This window comes from Capricornis sumatraensis, chromosome 22, assembly GCF_032405125.1.
Source record: "Capricornis sumatraensis isolate serow.1 chromosome 22, serow.2, whole genome shotgun sequence".
In the NCBI taxonomy this organism is placed as follows: Eukaryota; Metazoa; Chordata; class Mammalia; order Artiodactyla; family Bovidae; genus Capricornis; species Capricornis sumatraensis.
Window position 1 is genome coordinate 11,261,218 of NC_091090.1, and position 25,042 is coordinate 11,286,259.

The window sequence follows — 25,042 nt, forward strand, 5'->3', positions numbered from 1 at the left end:
CTGTTTTAGGTCTTCATTGCTGCATGTGGGCTTTCTCTAGCTGCAGCTAGTGGGAGCTACTCTAGTTGCGGGGCTTGGTCTTCTCATTGTGGTGGCTTCTTTTGTTGCAAAACACAGGCTCTAGGCACACAGTCTCAGCAGATGTGGCCTGTGGGTCCTAGAACACACACCCTTCAGTATTGCAGCACGCCAACTCATCAGCTGTGGCTTGTGAGCCGCAGAGCATGAATTCAGTGGTTGTAGCGCAGGGGGCTTAGTTGTTCCACGGCATGTGCAATCTTCCCACATCCGGGATCAAATCTGTGTCCCCTGCACTGGCAGGTGATTCTTATCTACTGCACCACCAGGGGACTCTCTTCCTATCCTATTTTTAAAATGCTGTTTGCTAACAACAAACAAACAAAAAACACATACACAAAAAAATACAATGCTGGTCACAGTCCACTAATTTCCCAAATCACTATTGGGCCTTGACCTTTATTTTAAAAAAATCATTAACCTAGTAACTCTTATGATTGAGTAAATTATATTAAATATATATACATACTTTGATTGTGTCAGAACCCAACAAAGTCTGCAGGGAACTTGAAGGAGAATCAGAAGAATGCTAGGGGAAAAAAAAAAAAAAAAGGACAAGCTTAGGATGCACCCAGCCTAGTCAAGCAGAGGGAAATGAAGTGAAGCGAAGCAAAGGTTTGAATTGCATGGTCTAGTCTAAGGCATTACCATAGACAAGGAATCCTGTAAGACCTTATCAATGGTAGCACAGAGCTCTTCAGTTTGCTGCCTGAGCTGTGCAGGGGAACACAACTGGAAGAATTGAAACCAGGTAGTGGGTTAGCAAAGAGTTTTAGGATTGTATTTCAAAAGCAGGGGTGGATCTGAAGCCATTACCTCCAGAGGTGGGTCTAAGGTCTTGTCCTTGGATATGCTGTCCGTCTTGGCTGGTTCGTCTAGTGCCTAGTGATAATAAATGAAATGGTTCTCATGTGAGGCTTTTAGTCAAATATACAGAGAGTAAAGTCTGAATTCAAAGAAAGCTCTGGATGTTTCAATGTTTCCAAGAAGAATAATCTTTGAATCATTTCATGAGCTACTGTCTGACACAGAGGCATTGCCCACAGATGTCTACATTCTGCTGTGGAACTAGTACCTCCAATATAAGAAAGCTTGTAGTTCCTATCAGCACCCCACTGGCTTTTCAAGGTAAACATTTGAGGGGCTTTTCCTTTCAGTGGGAACCTTAAAAGTTGGGACATTCGATGTTCAGCCTAAAACCTAAGGGAGGAACTGGGAGCTGGAGTTGCCCTCCCAATTGTTTGGCACTGTACCAGGGGCAGGGTTAATGGCAAGAGTGTATCTCAGCCTTTCCTGCCAGGCTTGATCTGGGTATTTTCTTATTAATCTGAGATGTTGGAGTCACTCAGCTGGGTTCTGGATTTCTCTCGGGGGGAGTTTCTCCACGTGCAGTTTGCACCTTCAGCCTATTACTGCGAGGAGAGGAGTTCAGAAGCCATCCATGTTGCCATCTTGGTCTCTCTCCTTCATCATGTCTAATATTTGTGTCTACCTGCTTTTTTCTTAATCAAATTCCAGGTAGGATTATCCATTTCTAATCTCTTAACTGGACTAATTTTTGGCTTTGATCTTTGGCATACTCATTCCATTTCAGTCATTTCTGCTTATGACTCACTATTTACTTCTTTCTATAGTCTTTGTGAAAGTGAAAGTGAAAGTGAAGTCGTGTCTGACTCTTTGCGACCCCACGGACTGTAGCCCACCAGGCTCCTCCATCCATGGGATTCTCCAGGCAAGAATACTGGAGTGGGTTGCCATTTCCTTCTCCAGGGGATCTTCCCAACCCAGGGATCGAACTCAGGTCTCCCGCATTGCAGGCAGACGCCTCTAACCTCTGAGCCACCAGGGAAGCCCTCTGTCTTTGGATTTATCCTTTTTTCCCCCAAAGAATCCTTTTTGCGGCATTCTGCAAGTTGCGATATATATATGATCACTATTATACAATGATAAACAAATTTTTTAAATACTTCCATTAAGTTTCCTTAGACTTTTGAGTTACTTAAAAGTAGTTTCTCTTTCTAATTTTTAGGAATATAAGTTTTTCATCCAATTTTTAAATTACTACTTATTTAGTTAGAACCAAAGAATTTCTTCAAAATAGTAATTTCTTATGTAGTTTGAGATTTATGGTATAAGACATGGTAAGTTTTATGTAAATATTCCATAATATCTATTCTCTAATTGTTGACTGCAGAGTTCTGTGTGTATGTGTATGTACCTATCAGATCAGAATTTTTCATTTTTTTTCCAAATCATGCATGTTTAGCTTTATTGCCTTCTTATGCATGCTTATTAACAATTGAAATCATAAAATATGACATAATTGCTAATTTCTCCTTGTGATCTTAGCAATTTTGCTCAATGTAGTTTAAGTCATTTTGTTAGCTACCTTCATAATTAGAAGAAGCATACCTTCTTCATGAATTAAATATTTGTATTTATGAAATGTCTCTCCATATCTGTAACAGTACTTTGGGTCTTAATCTCTATTTTGCCTGATACAATCAAATGTTTTTATTAGTACTTTTTAGTATATCATTGCCTTTTTATTTCTAACTCTCTGAATCCAAACATTAGAAATCAGTGTTTTTTATGAATGTCTGGAATTCATTTCTTAATCTGATCTAATAACATATCTTTCAACATAAGCTAACATTTATTATCATTTGTTTCTAAAATATATTTGTTTTACCTTTGTCTCACTTTTTCTATTTAATTTTTATTCATATTTTGAATTGTTTAATTGATTAAAGTTAATAAATTAAATTTACTGTAATTTATTTTTTCCCTGCACTAATTTGGATATCATGCTAGACAAGACTAAGGTTCACCAAATTACTTCATTTTCTCAGGCAAGGATATACATTTCCTTGAACTTAAGAATTTAGGGCTTGTGACTGACTTTTCCTAAATGAATGTGAGCAAAGGTGATTCATAACTTCTGATGAAAGTCACTTAAGGGTGGTATGACTTTTCATCATTCTCTCTTTTTTCTTCAGATATCTGAAAATGCGAGATGGAAAGAGATTACATCACTGAGCCACACTGAATCGCCAAGTTGAGCTGTACTCCATTGTGACGTGGGAGAAAATGAATATTTATTGTGTTAAGCTAGCTCCCTTATTTCAATAACACAGAGGAAATTGTCTGGAAGCTATTTTTTCAAAATCCATTCCTTTACATTAAATAAAATATAAAACACTAGCTATGGTCACCTAATAGAAATGCTTGAGCTTTCCTTTTTCCTACCATAACAAAAGTATCTTTTTTCTTCTCCTCCTCCATCCTTCCTACTTAAAATTAATTATGCATAAAAAATAGATAGCAGGGAACAGAAAATATCATAAAGACAACTCCTTGCTGCTGTTCAGACAATTTAATTTTTCCTTGACATGGTGTTCTAACCACTTCCTATTTACCCTGTGGGTTGGGGTGAGGGAGGGGAAGGGGTTCCCACTCTACAGTGCTAGAGACCCCTGAATACATGACACTGGGCAGGTGAAATCAAGCAGAGTTTAATACTCAGAGGTAGTTATGGCCCAGGGGAAGAGAGTGTGTGTCCCATCAGGGCCACAGAAAAGTTATGCTCAGGAAAGAGTGAACAACCAGGGGCTGTGGGAGGCAGGCTTTGTAGGATCACGTGAGATGTCCCTAGTTCCTTAGAAGGTTGTGGTCACCTTGATTGAATAAGTACACACTACACCTCATTGGTTCGACAAGGAGGGTTGGGGGACCATGTCTGGAGAAGCAGAATGGGGAAGAGAGCTTGTAATTAAGCTATCTGAGGCCCTCCCAGTTCTACCAGATGCCAAGCACATAATACCGGGCCTTAGTTTTACGCTTTACGCCACATATGGCTTCTATGATAATAATTATAGAATGGAAAAAAGTCAGGAATTAATTATCAGAATTAGGAACACACTCCTTAGGAGAAAAGTCTGGTCCAGCCCTTCCTTGCCTCTCCACCGACACCTTCTACCCACTCCTCCCTTGCATGTTGCTCTTTAACCACAAGGGACTTGGGTTTTTGAACTTGTGTTAACCTTCTAATCACACGTTATTAACTCCACCTAGATGGATCTTTCCTCCACCATCAGCTCAATTAAAATTCCTACTCACCCTAAAGATCTTAATCCAAGTCTTAATGGCTTTTGGCATTTGAACCAGGCAAAGTCTTTCACTCCCTCCTTGAGATACCACATCATTCCACACATGATTTAAAAATATTGTATCATCATTATTCTTTGACTGTATCTCTATCCTACTGGATCACTTGTCCTACTACAATTATGTAACTGTGATATTTATCGGGGTAGCCTCAGGATACAGCATATGATGGGTCCTCAGTAAAGATATTTAGGATGAACTGGAAGGGTAAACTGACAAATAAATGGAGTTAAATGAATCATAGAAAGAATATGATTTCAATATGCCTCAGTAAAATGCTTTAGAGAAGGAGGTTGAACTCTGAATATTTTAAATAACAAATAATTTATTTTCCCACATTTCAATTAAATTTGTTTACCATCAAAGATCTCAGTATGTGATCAGTTTAATATAATGAGCAAATATTATTTTAGCCAAAATCAAATAGGTTATTATCCTGGTTACTTCATAGGAACTTACTAAGCAAACACATCCTTTATTATACAACTTAAAACACTGATGTTTACTCAAGGGGAAAAAAAAAAAGCTATCTACACAGAATGCTTGGAAAATTAAGGAGGATAACTTGTATTATTAATATATCAGCAATGCTGAAACCTTGAAATGAAGACAATATTCAAATTGCATTAAAATTTGGAGGGGGGATTATTTTAAGTAGCCTTGAAATTTTCTAGAATTGATTTTTTTATTGACAAGGAATTCTCTGTCAAGTATAGCATCTTGATCCACTCCTTCCAGCAGACTTTTTTTTCCACTGTGGTACAAAATGTATTAAAAGAACATACATTAAATCTCTATTAACATGAAGTGTAACCATAGGTTGCTTTTTGACAACTTAGCAGGACTGTATTGATGTTTCTTATTCATTTTAAATGAAGTTCTTTCAGAATACTCTCCAGTAAAAGGTTTTATAAAAACACATATTTTCTACCAAATTGGAAGATAGCCAAGCAAGGCATAAAGGGAACATACTTTGAATCCTATATTTCAAGATTCTTAAGTAATGGTGAGAAGTATTCTGATTAAAAGTTGTTATATTTTGCTCAGCACAACCAACTTTGGGGCCCAGTTTTTGAAAAGAGACGTAGTCTCTTTTTGACTTTAAGAAAAATATAGTTTCTGAATTCAGTACGATTTTCTAACTAAGGGCCAAGAACCAAGAACACCATTGAAAATCAAAGTCTTCGTGAGATATGCCTACGCATCGTAACAGGTGTTCCTCGTCCAAAAGGAGCAGCTCTCATGGAACCGCAGTCACTGTTAAGTAAGATATGTTAAACCAGCAGACTGATTAGAACCTGCTCTCTTTGGAAATAGGATTAAGTGCTAAAAATCTGAAAACAGAATGAATTAGTTGCACTCAAAGTAGAATTAGAAAGTAAACTGTTTTCAAACAAAAAATTATCTAAAAGGACTGGTAAACTTTTTGTGATGCCACGACTTCCTAACTGGATCGGATTTCAAAAATTTCATGGGTAAGTACTGTATTTTAGTAATGATAAAATTAACCTCCCCGAAAACAATTCAGGCAGAACCCAAATGTTGCTATACTTTATTAACCTGACCAGGAATTTGGTAGAAAAATCCTCTAACCATAAGAGATTTGCTTGATTTTCAGTCATTAATACAAAACCATTTGTAAGACTGGAGATATTCTCAGGCAAATAAATCTCATTTTGATTCTCTAGTCGGAGAATAGCTTTCAGACCTGAAGAAAGGGAGAAAATGTAAACTGTAAGCCAAAGGGGTTTAAATTATAAAAGTATAGCTTCTTTAAAGGTCTAGGAATATTTTTCACTAGATTATTTTCATGTGATTTGTTTAAAATTTTAAGAATTGAGGAAATTTACTTCGTGTTTTTAATCCCAAGATCTTTGGAGGGTTAAATATCTGTTCCTCGCACACAGAAAGAATGGATTTTCGGCAAATCATTCAGCTAGTTTCAAATCCATTCATCAAGGCCCAGTGGCAAAGACTCTGGACTTTTTCTTCATTTAATCAAGGATATCAGAAGGATGTTTCTGAATTCCAGGCACCTCCTCCACTGTACTTTACCTCCTCTCTTTCAGTAACTTAAGGAATTGTGCTGGTCTGTAAACCCTCATTCATTCAAGTCTTGTCAGAACTAAGCTATTTCCAATTCCCTTTAACTGTTCCTCATTAAAAAAATAAAGCTTTTGCTGCTCTAATTTAATGAATATTTAAACATATTTTAGCAAGTAATAAAAAAATTATCCAAAACCATCATCTCTTGCTGAATATTTCACATTATCTAATTGACATCACTGTTGCATGCTGAGTAGGGAAAAGCCAGGGGGTAATCGGATCCCACTTGAGGTCCATTTCAACAACTTACTAGCCCTGCTGCTTTTGGAAACGCAGTTGACATCTTGGAGCGTCAAAATCCTTACTGAGTTGTGAAGATAGGCCCTTTATATCTTTTCCATGGAATTAGTGTTAATGAGACTTATTCTACCCCAAAGGAAGACTGCTAACTACCATACACTAGGTATCTTTATTTTTATAATCCTATGAGCAAAAATTTGGCTTAAAATCCTGTGACATAAAACTGGAAATTTTAGAGACCTACCCGGGTACAAACTGAATTAATTCATTCAATGAATGCTTAACAAAAACTACTGCATTTTCTCACATTTTATAGTAGGGGAAAAGAAAAATCCAATATGTATATTTAAATATGGTTTAGTAAGCGTTGTAAAAGAGTAGTTGAGCGGTAGACAACTGCCCGAGGGCAACCAGTTAGTACAGATTTGGGTCCTGGGCACTTCTCCACTGCTGAACAAATTGGGAACACATGTACTTCGTGAAATAACCTAAATTAAGACACTCACTCTAGTCTAGACCATATACTTAAGTTAGTAACCAGATTTTGTTAAATTTTTAAGACATGCATTGATCTTAAAATAGTCTCACCCAAAGACATATGATTAATCTGATTGGAGTTTAAAAAGTCACCTTTAAAAAAATTAAACTGGCAACTTAGAATAAAACATTTACATTGACAAGATATCTCAAATCTTTACTTTTCTATTTTTTTAGCATAGGTCTCCCTATTGTCTTTGAAATAGCTGTTTATAGTTTCCTTCCACCAAGAGAAATGAAATAATTTTTCCTGTAATCTTCATGTAAATAATTCTGTAGTTTATAGGTGCTATTTATAAAATTGATCTACTCTAAAATTCTTTCAAACACACATAGGTTATGAATTAAGTGCACAGTAATATCATTTGTTGGAAAAATTAGTACCTAACTGTAGCCTTGAATTTATCCTGAGAGATATTTGTGAAGAAGGCAACAGATACACTACTTCTAAAGAAAAAGTGTATTATTTCATGGAAAAATAGCAATCACCGTGAGACAATAAATATTCATATTATTTGATTACAAGGAAACATTCCTTTACCTTTCCTATCCTTAAAACAATTGCACAATAAAAATAATAATCCACGTATTTAGAATATAGATGTGTTTCCTTCAGTTTCACTTTTTACCTATTGCTATTGGACTTAGATGATAAGAAAAATTAGTCAATAAGAGAGAGAGGTTTAACATTCTCTGAAAAGGATAACAGTACCCACATCAAGAATAAAAAATAATGCTCATATCAAAATTATTTCCTCTACAGAACTTGGTATATTGTTGAACATATTGTAATAAGGACAGTCATGAATGCAAATTCATCTAATTATTTTGTTCCCGCTTTATAATCACTTGTATTACATCCTCATCTCGGTCTTGGAGAAGATGATTGCTGGCAGGAGATTAAGTCAAAGACCTCGATGCCAACACATTAAAATATGAAGCCTGACATTCATCTTTTCCTGTAAAGCCTTAGTTAAGGCTTAAGCTAAAAATGCTTCCCTCCTAAACATTCATGGAGGGGAAATGATAGAAAATGGAATAAGCTATAAATTCAAGTTTGATGTGGACGATAAATTATAGAACAGAAGTACCAGATACTTCATATCCCTTGTCAACCAAATGCACTCTTTTGAAAATTATGGGCTTCATCAAGGGGTGATTAAAGCTGAAACCAGTTGGGGGATTCAATGAGAGCTTAAGGTCTAATCAGAATGGACACCTGTATTTCAATTTGGAGAAAAGTTTGCTTTAAAAAATAGTATTATCTTTTAAAGTGATTCTGGTTCCTCATTAATTACACTATATGCTATAAAACAAAATACTGTATAAAAGATCTGACTGGGGGAGAGTTGCTGAACTATCTCAAGATGAAGTAAATGGGTTCACTGCATCTTCAAGGCGGTCCCCAGCATGGACCCTAACAGAATACTGTGATGACACTGTGGCATCACCCTTCTTAATTGTAGCGTTCTGCATGATATGAAAGGGATCTCTGAAAAGTTTCTGGGATTCAACAAATTCCAAACTATAAATCCTCCCCCAAATAGAAGAGCCTCTTATTATTATAGTCCTAATTTACTCACTCAATTCAGAAATAAGTCCCTTTGATTTTGATGGCATAGGATGAGTTCTATTGTATAAACCAGATTTATTTTTTTAAAACTACAGCCATGAAAGAAACAACACAGTATCATTCAAGCAATATGACTGAAAATATATAAACTCTCATAAAATCTTGAGATAATATTTTTATGATTTAAAAATTCTTAAAAGTAAAGTTTCCCATTGGGGAGTACATAACACAGGAAAGCCAACCAAAAAAACACAAAACCATGGAATTATAAAAGGCTCTAAAGAAAAACAAGCATCATGTTATATCCTGTGACCCTGAAGCAATTCAAGTATTTGTGGTCCAAAAACAATATCTTAGCCAAGAGACAGTTATCCACACTAGATAAATGTATTGTGTGCTCAGTTAGGCTAAACCCTGGTGAATAAATGCATTAGATATTTTAAATTAGATATCATGATATTTACAGATGTTGTACTAAAAACAAAAATGATAATTTTACTGAAGAGTATGTTTTATTTGAAATTAAAAACACAAACCCTCTCCTTTATGAACTTGCGTTAGGTTCAGTAGAAACCAATACCACCAAAGAAGTTTATAAAATGAGTTTTGATGAAATTTGAAATTAAGCTAATCATTCTTCATTTTTAATGACTGACTGAAGCTAATGAAGTATAATCCTTAAAATCCATTGAACTGAAAAAGACAGAAATTCTGAAACCAGGGAGTCTGCATGGCTGGTGAGGGAAGAGCTTCTCTGACTTTTGTGAAGGCAGGCCCTTGTGACCAGATTTTGGAAACATCCTTCTAAATGGGAAGAGGGTCTATGATGAAGGAAGACTTCTACTACAACCCCACATAGTAACTCTAGACACAGGGTAAGGGGCATCTGGTGACACGGTGATGGTGTCACTTCCTCAAGCCTCCAGAAATCACCCGATATTGGAAATCTCCCTTTTGGGGGAGTGGAGGGGGTGGGGGCGGGCATGCAGCATGCAGGATATTAGTTCCCCAACCAAGAATTGAACCCATGTCCCCTGCAGTGGAAGCTCAGAGTCTTAACCACTAGACCACCAGGGAATTCCCCTATGTTATCCTTCAATGAACCATAAAAGGTCAAAAATCAGAAAAGAAGCTAGAGGAAAAATCTACCCATCTGCCTGCAGCCAAGTAACTCCCACCCCAGCTCAAAGGATTCAGATATATAGAGCATACTCTGGGCCACAGTTGGATAACAGTTCGTTATCAGAGACACACAATGTAAGAGATACTGTCAACTAATGTTCACTTATACAGCTCTTAGCATTCCCTGCTAGCAATTCCTATTTTTTAGACAAAGGAATATACAGAATATGAGAGTATACAGTTTTATTCTCCGGATCATGCTAAAATGTAGATTTTAGCATATAGATTCACAAACCAGTGGGCAAAATATCACCTGGTTGCAAACACTAACATTTGACAAATAATTATATTATTTGAAACACTATAGTTGCACACACATACACAAAAAATGGGCTTCATGCAATCAAAGATATATTGCCTAAATAAATAGCATAAAAATAACATAGGAACTATATCATGTCATAAACTTGGTAATTGATTTCATTCATTTCCTCCACTGGGACTTCATTAGAGTCTTTGTAATGGACTTGTGAAACAAGAGACTTTAATTTACCCACTGAAGCAGAATCCTGTAATTTTATAGTTAATGACTCTTAATAGCAAATCAAAAATGCCCTGGAGCCATGTGAAAGCAGCTGGGTCACTGGGAAGGATTTCCACCTTCTATCTCATTCATGGAGGTCAGATCGGTGAGATGAATAAAGATGTTCAGACTGTGATCGGATTTAAGAGGTTAAGTTAGGTGCTTGGCTAATGTATTTCCACCCTGTGGAAGCCACATAGTGTGTTAAAGTGAAAGTGTTAGTCGCTCAGTCATATCCAACTCTCTTTGGCCCCATGGACTGTGTAGCCCACTAGGCTACTCTGTCCATGGACTTCTCTAGGCAAGAATACTGGAGTGGGTTGCCATGCCCTCCTCCAGGGCATCTTCCCTACCCAGGGACTGAAACTGCATTTCCTGTGTGCCCTGCACTGCAGGCAGATTTTTACCATCTGAGCCACCTATGAAACACCCAATTTGAAAGGTGGCCAGTTGCCCAGATGTAACCCCATTTTATCTCTACTCTGTTGATTGACCAATGTGAACAGAAGTGGACACCCTTAAAAATTTTTTTTAAGATTTTCTATGTGAACTTTATTTTTAAAGTCTTTATTGGATTTGTATAATCCTGCTTCTGGTTTATGTCTTGGATTTTTGCCCACAAGGCATGTGGGATCTCAGCTCCCTAACCAGGGACTGAACCCACACCTCCTGTATCAGAAAGTGAAGTCTTAATCATCACGGGACCACCATCCTGGAAAGACTTAAATATTAACAATTATTTAAAATTTCAAAGGACAGGGATATACTCAGAGATACACGATGTAATCAAGTTTCCCAGAGCTGCCTGACAGCTCCTACCCAGACTCTACTGATAAATTAATGACGTCTCCAATTCTATTCACCAAGATGCTTTCACCATATCACCCTAAACTAAAAGCAGCACTTTATTTTGGTAAATGCAAAACTTGAAAACAAAAATTTTCTAAAAAACATGAGCAATCTTAGAAAACATCACCAAAATTTACTCTGCTTTTGAGCCAACACTGACCTTCTGTTCCAAAAGCAATGTGTTTGTTGGGATTGCTGCAAAAGCCTTGTAGCTGGACTTGGTCTTGTATTGCTAGAATGGGGGGGTAACCAGAAAGTAAGAATGGAGTTGAAAAGGGGAAAGAATGTGACATAATTTTAGACCAGTTCTACCAAGTTAAATGACATGTTACCAAATGAAGGAAACAATGATTATGCTTCAACAACTTGCTTTTGACAGAAAAAATTAGCTCTTCATGTTAATGTTTTATTAGAACGAGAAGCAAAGAAATACCACAGTAAAACATCAGCCTAGGGATTATAGGCAATTATATGTTATATCGTTTCAGAGTTTAAAAACATTCCTTTTTACAAAGTTTATATGTAAATTTCTCATTGGCAGTATGCCCTGACAGGAACATTAGTGTATAAATATTTGGGGTATTTTTGCTTGATTCTCAAAGGAATGTGAGTCTTTCTTTATGGTGCTATAATTAACAAATATTGTGCCAATAAGTTTAATTAAACTCGATACATTCTCTTGCATCATTTATAAAAACAGTGATCAGAACACATAAAATCCAGCATTAATTTTTTAAAAGTAGTATTTTGAATAGATGTTATAGCAATTTAACTCCATAATGGGAAAATTAGAAGGCCATGCTCTTGGTTTTAAATTCATTTTTTAAACTTCATCACCCTCTCTTGCACTTTCCAATACAGTGATATTAAAGAATCGAAAGATAAAATATTCCAAGTTTTAAGTAAAATTTGGGGTAATTTAATTCAGTTTTGTAGAGTATTTGGGGTCAAGCATGAGGAAACTGTAGAAATCAGGATCACAGACATAATCAAAATCCCAGTGTTGACATTGCTCTGGGTGCCAAGTTCAAGGTTCCTCTCACTCCAAAAGCTCCTGTCTCAGGCAGCCTCCCCACTGGCTCTAAAGCTGTGGGAACTGGCACACAGCACCAGGCTGTCTTCATCCCCTGCAAGCAAACCAAAGGGTCTACAGAAGAAGACAGAGCAATCAAGTAAAATAAAAAATGCCAGGGACAGAAGAAGCAACGCTTCAGGCCCTTCCAGCCCTGAGTCTCTCTGTTGACCTGATACAGTGAGCCCCCTACATACGAACAAGTTCCGTTCCAAGAGCGCATTGGTAAGTTCAGTTTGTTTGTACTCCAACTAACTTAGCCTAGATACTCAACTGACACGTTTGGCTATACAGTACTGTACTATAATAGGTTTGTAATACTTTTCATACAAATAAAATACACATTAAAAACAAACACAAAAAATGAAACATTTTCAAATTTACAGTACAATACCTTGAAAGGTTCAGTAGTACAGTACAACAGCTGGGATATAGGGGCTGGCATGAACATTCACATCTTTCAAAGGTCAAAACCTGAAGGTTCATATGTAGGGGACTTAACTGTACTACTACAGTCTCCAGAAAATAACACATTTAGATTAAGGATTGAAGCAAAATACCACCTCAACATGGAAAATAAGAGCCGACATCCATAACTAGGCAAATAACATGCATTGCCTCATTTAATTTTGCAGAATCCCTATAACTAAACAAGCATTAAGCAAAGGCTATGTGGTGAGTTCAGATGACTCATCTAAGACCACAGCCTATATAGAATCTAAAAGATCTGGAATTCAGGTCCACCAGGCCTATATTTCTCAATAAGATATCTTCTTTCAAGGAATATCTAAACAGATAAATTATGCAGAAAAAATGTTATTAATACTCCACAGTGGTTTTGTGGGATTTAATTGCAACAATGGTTGCAATAATAACTAACAATCACTACAAGCTAGGTAACCTCTAAAAGCTTACTGTGTATTATCTCCCTGAGTTATCAAAACAAACCTATGACGTAGATACTATATTACATTCACTTTATATATGGAAACTAAAAGGCTTCCCTAATAGCTCAGTTGGTAAAGAATCTGCCTGCAATGCAGGAGACCCTGGTTCTACTCCTGGGTCATCAAGATCCTCTGGAGACGGGATAGGCTACCCACTCCAGTATTCTGGCCTGGAGAATTCCATATAGTCCATGGGGTCACGAAGAGTCAGACATGACTGAGCGACTTTCACTTTCACTTCAAAGCAGAGAGACGTTAAGAAAGAACTTATCTAAGGTCACTAGCTACTAAATCATAGCTGGGATTTGGACATGGGTGCTCCAGGTCAACGGCCATGACTCATCTACCATAGGACCTCACCTCATCTTTCAGAGTGCATAATTATTTATAACCTTTGCTCTCCTATCCTCAGCTGCTCTAAAGAATATAGCTGAAAAGCTTGGTCAGAGCAATATCTTGCTATTATACACATAATGCCATATAATATTAGAATCAGAAGTGAAATTGAAGGCAATTTGGTTCAACTCCCTTAGCCAAAGCATGAATCTCTCTGATCCCTTGTTCAGCCATACCTCCCAAGGTAGCACGTTTAGTTCTGTTAGAATTAGTACAAAATTCTCCATTATGTTGAAACAAAATATGCTTCTGCTAACTTACTCCTAGAGGACATTGGTCCTTTTTTTCCCTGTGTGTCTAAGAACTCTCTTCTGTGTGATGGTTATACTGCTGTTTCTATCAACCTTTTCCTTACTGATCCTCAACTGAAGAACTCCACTATCATTTTCCTCTGTCAATATTCCTTTAACATTTTTAAATTTTAATTTTGATTTTATATTAGAGTATACTTGATTTACAGTGTTGTATTTAAAAAATGATACAAATGATCTTATTTACAAAACAGAACCAGATTGACAGAATTTGAAAACATTTATGTTTACCAAATTCTGTTTACCAAATTCAAAAATTTATATTTACCAAAGGGGAAAGGTGCGGGGAAGGATAAATTAGGAGTGTGGGATTAACATATACACACTACTATATGTAAAATTTTAAAAGATATGTTTAACTAGATGTATTTTTAACACAAGGCAGAATATCATTATCATTTACATGATATTGACAATAAACTCAATTAATATAGTGAAGATAATAATCATAGGAATTGTCTCCTTGGTTTTTGTAGTATGTTTAGAATACAGGAGAGAGTGAAACTGAAGTCATTTCATATATTATTGGATCACAGTGACTATGCTATAGCCTAAAATTCCTAATTCTTTCATCTCTTTTTTAAATTTAATTTATTTTAATTGGTGGCTAATTACTTTACAATATTGCGGTGGTTTTGCCATACATCAACGTGAGTCAGCCACGGGTGCACAGGTGTCTCCTCATCCAGAACTCCCCCTCCAACTCACTCCCCACCCCCATGGAGAACAGTGTGGAGAGGCCTTAAAAAACTGGAAATAGAACTGCCATACAACCCAGAAACCCCACTGTGTGGCATACACACAGAGGAAACCAGAATTGAAAGAGATACATGTACCCCAGTGTTCACTGCAGCACTGTTTACAATAGCTAGGACATGGAAGCAACCTAGATGTTCATTGGCACATGAATGGATAAGAAAATTGTGGTACACAGACACAATGGAATATTACTCTTTCATCTCTCTTTAACATTTGGTTTATATTTGGTTTGTCATTGTAAACTGTGAAGATAATAATTTTATGTTATTTCATGAACCATTTTTATCTTCATTCAAGTCACAAATTAAGGATAGAAAGCTCTTGCCTACTGGATTCTGCCAACCTGGTGGGCGTCGATCCATCTTGTAAATTTACTTGGATATAGCAGTCCAACTAACAGAGTCATTCAAAAAATTATTATTGAGTATCTACTCTGTCACGTGTATTGTTCTAAATATTAGAGATTCAGCAGTAAACAAAACTCACAAGACTTTACTCTCTAGAGTTGATATCTCATTGAACTGAAACAAACAAACAATAAATAATTAATAAAGAAAAGTCTTAGATAAACAATATTCAGAAAATTAAAGTAAAATGATGAGATAGGGAGTGATCTCAAGGATGCTTTGGATTAAGCATTCAGAACAAGTGGGAATTCACAGGAATACATCACTAGACCTCTAATAGGTCTAGTGGAAGATAGGAAAAATGGAAGATATCTTTCCTTGTTCATGATATCATGAGAGACATCACAAGAGCTGGAAACTGGAAGGCATTCAACAAATGTCTATTGCTTTAAGAAAATCTCTCACTTCCAGTTATAGTTGTTTTTGTAAACATTCACAAACTAAGAATTTGCCATAATATTCAGAATTTACCTTGGAATTTTGTGTGAAAAAAAAAACTGCTTGCTTCTTTTTTCTGGTAAATATCTTCCATAATTTACAATAATTTTGCAATAGAAGTCAAAATTTCATCTTTCTTTTTATGTGATACAATTTTTCTAGACCAGGAGATTATACTCCTTTACAGCAACCAGACGTCCTTTCTCGTACTTCATCCATCTGGAGCGTTATGCATCTCTAAGATATACGTTCCCTTCATGGATCAAGGCAAATTGAACATGGTAAAGTAGGAAAGCGAAAGATTGAATATCAACATATTAAGAATCAAGGGAGTTCCAGAAAAACATCTATTTTTGCTTCGTTGACTATGCCAAAGCGTTTGACTCTGTGGATCACAACAAACTGGAAAATTCTTAAAGATAACCCTACCTATTTCCTGAGAAATCTGTGTACGGGTCAAGAAGCAACAGTTAAAACGAGACATGAGACAATGGACTGCTTCAATAGGGAAAGGAGTACGTCAAGGCTGTATACTGTCACCCTGTTTATTTAACTTATATGCAGAGTACATCAATCGAAATGCTGGGCTGGATGAATCACAAGCTGGAGTCAAGACTGCCTGGAGAAATATCAATAACCTCAGACATGCAGAAGACACCACCTTTATGGAAGAAAGGCAAAAGGGCAAAATAGCTGTCTGAGGAGGTCTTACACGTAGCTCAGAAAAACAGAAGCTAGAGGCAAAGGAGAAAAGAAAAGATATCATTTGAATGCAGAGTACCAAATAGCAAAGAGAGAAGAAAGCCTTCCTCAGTGATCAATGCAAAGAAATAGAGGAAAACAATAGAATGGTAAAAACTAGAGATTTTTTCAAGAAAATTAGAGATACCAAGGGAATATTTCATGCAAAGATGGGCACAATAAAGGACAGAAATGGTATGGATCAAGACAAGCAGAAGATATAAAGAAGAGGTGGCAAGAATACATAGAAGAACTACAGAAAAAGGATCTTCATGACCCAGATAACCATGATGGTGTGATCACTCACCTAGAGCCAGACATCCTGGAATTAGAAGTCAACTGGACCTTAGGAAACATCACCATGAACAAAGCTAGTGGAGGTGATGGGATTCCAGTTGAACTATTTGAATTCCTAAAAGATGATGCAGTGAAAGTGCTGCACTCAATATGCCAGCAAATTTGGAAAACTCACCAGTGGTCACAGGACTGGAAAAGGTCACTTTTCATTCCAATCCTAAAGAAAGGCAATACCAAAGAATGCTCAAGCTACTACACAATTGCACTCATCTCACACGCTAGCTAAGTAAGGCTCACAATTCTCCAAGCCAGGCCTCAACAGTACGTGAACCATGAACTTCCAGATGTTCAAGCTGGATTTAGGAAAGGCAGAAGAACCAGGGATCAAATTGCCAACATCCACTGGATCATAGAAAAAGCAAGAGAATTCCAGAAAAAACATCTATTTCTGTTTTATTGATTTTGCCAAAGGCTTTAACTGTGTAGGTCACAACAAACTGTGGAAAGTTCTGAAAGATGTGGGAATACTAGACCACCTTACCTGCCTCCTGAGAAACCTGTATGCAGGTCAAGAAGCAACAGTTAGAACCGGACATGGAACAACAGACTGATTCCAAATTGGGAAACATCAAGGCTATATATTTTCACCCTGCTTATTTAACTTATATGCAGAGTATATCATGCGAAATGCCAGGCTGGATGAAGCACAAGGTGGAATCAAGATTGCCAGGAGAAATAATAACCTCAGATATGCAGATGACACCACCCTTAAGGCAGAAAGTGAAGAGGAACTATAGAGCCTCTTGATTTGGAAAAGCTGGCTTAAAACGCAACATTCAAAAAACTTAGATCATGGCATCTGGTCCCATCACTTCATGGCAAATAGATGGGGAAACAGTGGAAACAATGACAGATTTTATTTTCTTGGGTTCCAAAATCACTGCAAATGGGGACTGAAGCCATGAAATTAAAGGATGCTTGTTCCGTAGAAGAAAAGCTATGACCAAGCTGCTCCTGCTGCTGCTAAGTTGCTTCAGTCATGTCTGACTCTGTGTGACCCCATAGAGCCCACCCAGCTCTCCCGTCCCTGGGACTCTCCAGGCAAGACAGCATATTAAAAAGCAGAGACATTACTTTGCCAACAAAGGTCTGTCTAGTTAAGGATATAGTTTTTCCAGTAGTCATGTATGGATGTGAGAGTTGGAATATAAAGAAAGCTGAGCATGAAGAATTGATGCTTTTGAACTGTGATGTTGGAGAAGACTCTTGAGAGTCTCTTGGATTGCAAGAAGATCCAACCAGTCCATCCTAAAGGAGATCAGTCCTGAATATTCATTGGAAGGACTGATGTTGAAGCTGAAACTCCAATACTTTGGCCACCTGATATGAAGAACTAACTCATTAAAAAGACTCTGAGGCTAGGAAAGGTTGAAGGTGGGAGGATAAGGGGACAACAGAGGATGAAATGGTTGGTTGGCATCACTGACTCGATGGACATGAGTTTGAGCAAGCTCCAGGAGTTGATGGTGGATAGCAAAGCTTGGTGTACTGCAGTCCATGGGGTTGCAAAGAATCTCACATGACTAAGCAACTGAACTGAACTGAACTGAATGGCAGAAAGTGAAGATAAACTAAAGAGCCTCTTAATGAAGGTGAAAGAGAAGAGTGAAAAAGCTTGCTTGAAACTCAACATTAAGAAAACTAATGGGATCTGGTCCAATTACTTCATGGCAAATATATTGGGAAAAGGTGGAAACAGTGAAAAATTTTATTTTTTTGGACCCAAAAATCACTGCAAATGGTGAGTGCACCTATGAAATTAAAAGACACTTGCTCCTTGGAAGAAAAGGTATGACAAACCTAGACAGCATATTAAAAAGCAAAGACATCATTTTGCCAACAAAGGTGCATATAGTCAAAGCTACGGTTTTTCTAGTAGTCATGTATAGATTGTGAGAGTTGGACCATAAAGAAGGCTGAGCACAGAAGAATTGAAGCTTTCGAACTGTGGTGCTAGAAAAGACTCTTGATTGTCCCTTGGACTCCAAGGAAATCAAACCAGTGAATCCTAAAGGAAATAAGTCTTGAAAATTCACTGTAAAGACTGAGGCTGAAGTTGAAGTTCCAATATTTTGGCTACCTGTTGAGAAGAGCCAACACTTTTGAACAGACCCTGATGCTGGAAAAGACCAAAGGCAAAAGGAGAAAGGGGCAACAACAGAGGAGATGGCTAGATAGCATCACTGACTCTTACTGCCATGAGATGCCTTTCATGTTCACTATATTTCCTCTGTGTTTTCTTAACAATATTCTAATTTGGAACATATTTCTTCTTCAGCATTTCAAGGCTTCCAGGTATTAAATCAAATATATTGACTTCTCTTCTTCAGTTTAAAATTACAAATCCCTCCAATCACTGTTATTATAACTCACATAATAATAATAGGCTGTAATATTACAGACTGAAATCACCATCAACAAATCATACAAGGTAGAACCAACTAGGCTGACTCTGAATCCAGCAAAAAATTCAATGATAACTATTATATCTCTTCAATTTGTAATCTATGTTTTCAGCCATCATTCAATAAATATTTCTTAAATATCTACTACATGACAGGTGCAGGGCAAAGTTTAGGTTTAAAAAAAGAACTGGTATTTTGTATGCAAGTTTATCAGAGCTAATTCTATTTATAGGCAATGCTAGATATTGCAACATAAATCCTGGGTATGAAGATGAGGATGGCAAGAACACCCTTCCCCTTCAGAAAATATTTCCCACCACTATTGTCACCATCACCCCTTCATTGTGTGTGTGTGTGTGTGTGTGTGCATGCTAAGTCACTTCAGTTGTGTCAGAGTTTTGCGACCCTATGGATTGTAGCCTGCCAGGTTCTTGTGTCCATGGGACTCTCCAAGCAATAATACTGGAGTGGATTGCCATGCCCTCCTCCAAGGTATCTTCCCAACCCAGAGTTCGAACCTGTGTCTCTTACATCTCCTGCATTAGCAGGCAGGTTCTTTACCACTAGCGCCACCTGGGAAGCCCAGGTGAAAGTGTTAGTCACTCAGTTGTGCCCAACTCTGTGGACCCTATGGACTGTAGCCCACCAGGCCCTTCTGTCCATGAGCTTTCTCAGGCTAGAACACTGGAGTGGGTAGCCATTCCCTTCTCCAATGGATGTTCCTGACCCAGGGATTGAACCCAGGTCTCCTGCATTGTAGGCAGATTCTTTAGTGTCTGAGCCACCAGGGAAGCCAGCACCCTCCATCACTGACACGTTAAATTCACCACAGGCTGTAGTAATAAAGAGCTATGCGACCTCAAAACAAACTGTGCTACTTGCCTTGAGAATCAGGGATATGAACTTATGATTATGCTTTAAGTACAGTCTGAGAGCATCACTCCAAATGTATGCCTCCTGCTCCTCAGGGACTATGTTTACACTGCCCTAGTTAGAGTCTCCCTGAGTCGAAAGCTCAAGCCAAGCCCTGATCCAATTCACAGAAGAAGGCTGCCCAGACACGTCCCTTACATCTGAATCACTGGCGGAACACAAGGTCCACATTGAGCCTGATAACTGAAGTGCTGTGGGCGGAGCAGGCTGGCTGTGGACAACGGCCAGGCAGAGAAGGTGCAAGCTACCAGGAGAAGTTCCCCGGACCGTTCTTCCCAGGTCCCTTCTCCATGGCCGATTTATTTTTTTGTATTTCTAGCAAGTGTATAGCATTTATTTTATTGCATTACAAGATTCTGCCATCCTTATTAGCCTCATAGGTCATTTAGAGGAGAGATTTTATATTATTTCCAACACCTAGTACCAACCTGGCAAGGAACAAATGTTCAGCAAATATTTGTTGACTTGAAGGATTTAATTAAAAATTACAGTAAGATTCAGGAGGTATAAAAAATAAAACCCAAAATTTTAATTCCTCATCTGCTGTTCAAGTCTTAGAAAAGTTTCTTTGAGTTAACTTGCACAATCATCCCTTAGTAAACATGCAAAACTCCCTGAGGAGTACAAAAGGGCTTGGTCAATCATTGTCACTTGAGTGTGAATCCTTCCTAGGATGAGTTGGGCAAAGCTAGCGAAAGAGAAGCAAAAGAATGGGGTACAGAATTGGTTAGTTCTGAGCTATCAGGGGTGTGACAGTCGTGAAAACCTAGAATCCCCAGAAAGGTGCCAAGGTGGAGGAGGTGGAGGAGGAGACAGTGAGACAAAAACAGAAAAAGGAAACAGAAAGATATCCATGTCTAGGCCCAGCCATTTTAATGACATTTTACATACAGATGGCTTTGATCATGGCTGAATGTTTGCTAATCTACCTACAAAATATACCCAGAAATATTGTCTTCTCCTTCACTGCCACCAGAGCCACCATCATCCGTCACTCCCCCACCCCCAGGTGGTTGCATTAGCTTCCTAAGGTCTCCTGTTTTCCCTCTCACCCTCTAACGGTCACAGCACAGCAGCCAGATAGATTGAATTGTGTCAAATGAATGAAACTGGGTCATTTGTAGAGATGCGGATGGACCTAGAGACTGGTGTATGGAGTGCCACAAAGAGAAAAACAAACACTTTTTATATTAAATATATTAACATGTATAAGTGAAATCTAGAAAAATGGTACAGATGATCTAATTTGCAAAGCAGAGATAGAGACAGACACAGAAAACAAATATATGGACACCAAGTGGGGAAGGGGGGTAGGAAGAATTGGGAGATTGGGATTGACGTATATGTACACTATTGATAGGTATAAGATACAAAACTAATGAGAACCTATTGTATAGCAAAGGGAACTCGACTCAGTGCTATGTGGTGACCTAAATGGGAAGGAAATTTTAAAAAAGAGGGTTTATATATGTATATGTGTGACTTCCCAGGTGACTTAGTGGCAAAGAATCTGCCTGCAGTGCAGAAGACATGGGTTCCGTCACTGAGTCAGGAAGATTCCCTGCAGAAGAAAATGACAACCCTCTCCAGTACTCTTGCCTGGGAAATCCCATGGACAGAGGAACCCTGTGTGGGCTATAGTCCATGGGGTCGAGAAGAGTCAGACTTCACTTAGCGACTAAACAACAACATGTCTATGTATAGCTGATTCACTCTGCTGCACAGTAGAAACGAACACAACATTGAAAAGCAACTACACTCCAGTAAAACTTAAATAAATTTACAAAATAAAACATCCCAATGGTTTCCTGACTTACTCAAGTTAAGCATCAAAGGTTTAGCATAGTAAAGAGTCCGAAATGCAGTACTTGAATGCAATCTCAAAAATGACAGAATGATCTCTGTTCGTTTCCAAGGCAAACCATTCAATATCACGGTAATCTAAGTCTATACCTCAACCAGTAACACTGAAGAACCTGAAGTTGAACGGTTCTATGAAGACCTACAAGACCTTTAGGACTAACACCCAAAAAAAGATGTCCTTTTCATTATAGGGGACCGGAATGCAAAAGTAGGAAGTCAAGAAACACCTGGAGTAACAGGCAAATTTGGCCTTGGATACAGAATGAAGCAGGGCAAATCTAACAGTTTTTCCAAGAGAACACTCTGGTCATAGCAAACACCCTCTTCCAACAACAAAAGAGAAGACTCTACACATGGACATCACCAGATGGTCAACACCGAAATCAGATTGATTATATTCTTTGCAGCCAAAGATGGAGAAGCTCTATACAGTCAGCAAAAAAAACAAGACCAGGAGCTGACTGTGGCTCAGATCATGAACTCCTTATTGCCAAATTCAGACTTATATTGAAGAAACTAGGGAAAACCACTAGATCATTCAGGTATGACCTAAATGAAATCCCTTATGATTATACAGTGGAAGTGAGAAATAGATTTAAGGGACTAGATCTGATAGATAGAGTGCCTGATGAACTATGGACAGAGGTTCGTGACACTGTACAGGAGACAGGGATCAAGATCATCCCCAAGAAAAATAAATGCAAAAAAAGCAAAATGGCTGTGAAAAGAAGAGAAGCCAAAAGCAAAGGAGAAAAGAAAAGATATACCCATCTGAAAGCAGAGTTACAAAGAATAGCAAGAAGAGATAAGAAAGCCTTCCTCAGCGATCTATGCAAAGAAACAGAGGGAAAAAGCAGAATAGGAAAGACTAGAGATCTCTTCAAGAAAATTAGAGATACCAGGGGGAGCATTTCATGCAAGGATGGGCTCAATAAAGGACAGAAATGGTATGGACCTAACAGAGCAGAGGATATTAAGAAGAGGTGGCAAGAATGCATAGAAGAACTATACCAAAAAGATCTTCATGACCCAGATAAGCACAATGGTGTGATCACTCACCTAGAGCCAGACATCCTGGAATGTGAAGTCAAGTGGGCCTTAGGAAGTATCACACGAACAAAGCTAGTGGAGGTGATGGAATTCCAGTGGAGCTATTTCAAATCCTAAAAGATGATGCTATTAAAGTGCTGCACTCAATATGCCAGCAAATTTGGAAAACTCAGCAGTGGCCACAGGACTGGAAAAGATCAGTTTTCATTTCAATCCCAAAGAAAGGCAATGACAAAGAATGCTCAAACTACCACACAATTGCACTCATCTCACACGCTAGTAAAGTAATGCTCAAAATTCTCCAAGCCAGGCTTCAGCAATACATGAACCGTGAACTTCCAGATGTTCAAGCTGGTTTTAAAAAAGGCAGAGGAACCAGAGATCAGATTGCCAGCATCTGCTGGATCATGGGAAAAGCAAGAGAGTTCCAGAAAAACATCTATTTCTGCTTTATTGACTATGCCAAAGGCTTTGACTGTGTGGATCACAAAAAACTGTGGAAAATTCTGAAAGAGATGGGAATACCAGACCACCTGACCTGCCTCTTGAGAAACCTATATCCAGGTCAAGCAGCAACAGTTAGAACTGGACATGGAACAACAGCCTGGTTCCAAATAGGAAAAAGAGTACAAGGCTGTATATTGTCACCCTGCTTATTTAACTTATATGCAGAGTGCTGCTACTGCTGCTAAGTCACTTCAGCCGTGTCTGACTCTATGCGACCCCATAGACGGCAGCCCACCAGGCTCCCCCATCCCTGGGATTCTCCAGGAAAGAACACTGGAGTCGGTTGCCATTTCCTTCTCCAATGCGTGAAAGTGAAAAGTGAAAGTGAAGTCGCTCGGTCGTGTCCGACTCTTAGCGACCCCATGGACTGCAGCCCACCAGGCTCCTCCATCCATGGGATTTTCCAGGCAAGAGTACTGGAGTGGGGTGCCATTGCCTTCTCCGTATATGCAGAGTACATCATGAGAAACACTGGGCTGGAGGAAGCCCAAGCTGCAATGAAGACTGCTGGGAGAAATATCAATAACCTCAGATACACAGATGATACCACCCTTATAGCCGAAAGTGAAGAGGAACTAAAAAGCCTCTTGATGAAAGTGAAAGAGGAGAGTGAAAAAGTTGGCTTCAAGCTCAACATTCACAAAACTAAGATCAATGGCATCCGGTCCCATCACTTTATGGCAAATAGATGGGGAAACAGTGGAAACAGTGGCTGAGTTTTTCTGAGCTCCAGAATCACTGCAGATGGTGACTGCAGCCGTGAAATTAAAAGATGCTTACTCCTTGGAAGGAAAGTTATGACCAAGCTAGACAGCATATTAAAAAGCAGAGATATTACTTTGTCGACAAAGGTCCGTCTAGTCAAGGCTATGGTTTTTCCAGTTGTCATATATGGATGTGAGAGTTGGACTGTGAAGAAAGCTGAGCGCTAAAGAATTGATGCTTTTGAACTGAATTGTTGGAGAAGACTCTTAAGACTCCCTTGGATTGCAAGGAGATCCAACCAGTCCATCCTAAAGGAAATTAGTCCTGGGTGTTCATTGGAAGGACTGATGTTGAAGCTGAAATTCCAATATTTTGGCTACCTGATGCGAAGAGCTGACTCATTTGAAAAGACCCTGATGCTGGGAAAGATTGAAAGCAGGAGGATAAGGGACGACAGAGGATGAGATGGTTGGATGGCATCAATGACTCAATGGACATGAGTTTGGGTAGACTCCGGGAGCTGGTGATGGACAGGGAGGCCTGGCGTGCTGTGGTTCATGGGGTCGCAAAGAGTTGGACACGACTGCGTGCCTGAACAGAACTGAACTGAACTGTGCTAAATATTTTGTGATAACCTATAAGGGAAGAGAATCTGGAAAACACCATATATATATATATATATATATATATATATATATACATACATACTGAATCACTTTGCTGTACATCTGAAACTAACACAATATTGTAAATCAACTATGCATCAGTAAAAATAAATAAATTAAAATAAAATAAAATATACTGAAGACTTAGAAGTGGTTCACAAGTCTTCACAGGACCAAGCTCTCCCAGTTACATCTCCCTCTGACAACCTCAGCTTCCCCCACTCACTCTAC

General features: G+C 38.3%; 1 protein-coding gene across 1 annotated transcript in view; it reads right to left on the reverse strand.

The window, feature by feature from the left end:
- The window catches only part of MLIP (muscular LMNA interacting protein), a 131,775-nt gene that overhangs the window by 67,958 nt on the left and 38,775 nt on the right, over nt 1-25,042 (reverse strand). Inside the window, 4 exon segments of the mRNA XM_068960982.1 lie at nt 548-607; nt 727-810; nt 895-960; nt 11,416-11,487. Coding sequence (XP_068817083.1) covers nt 548-607; nt 727-810; nt 895-960; nt 11,416-11,487 — 282 coding nt within the window.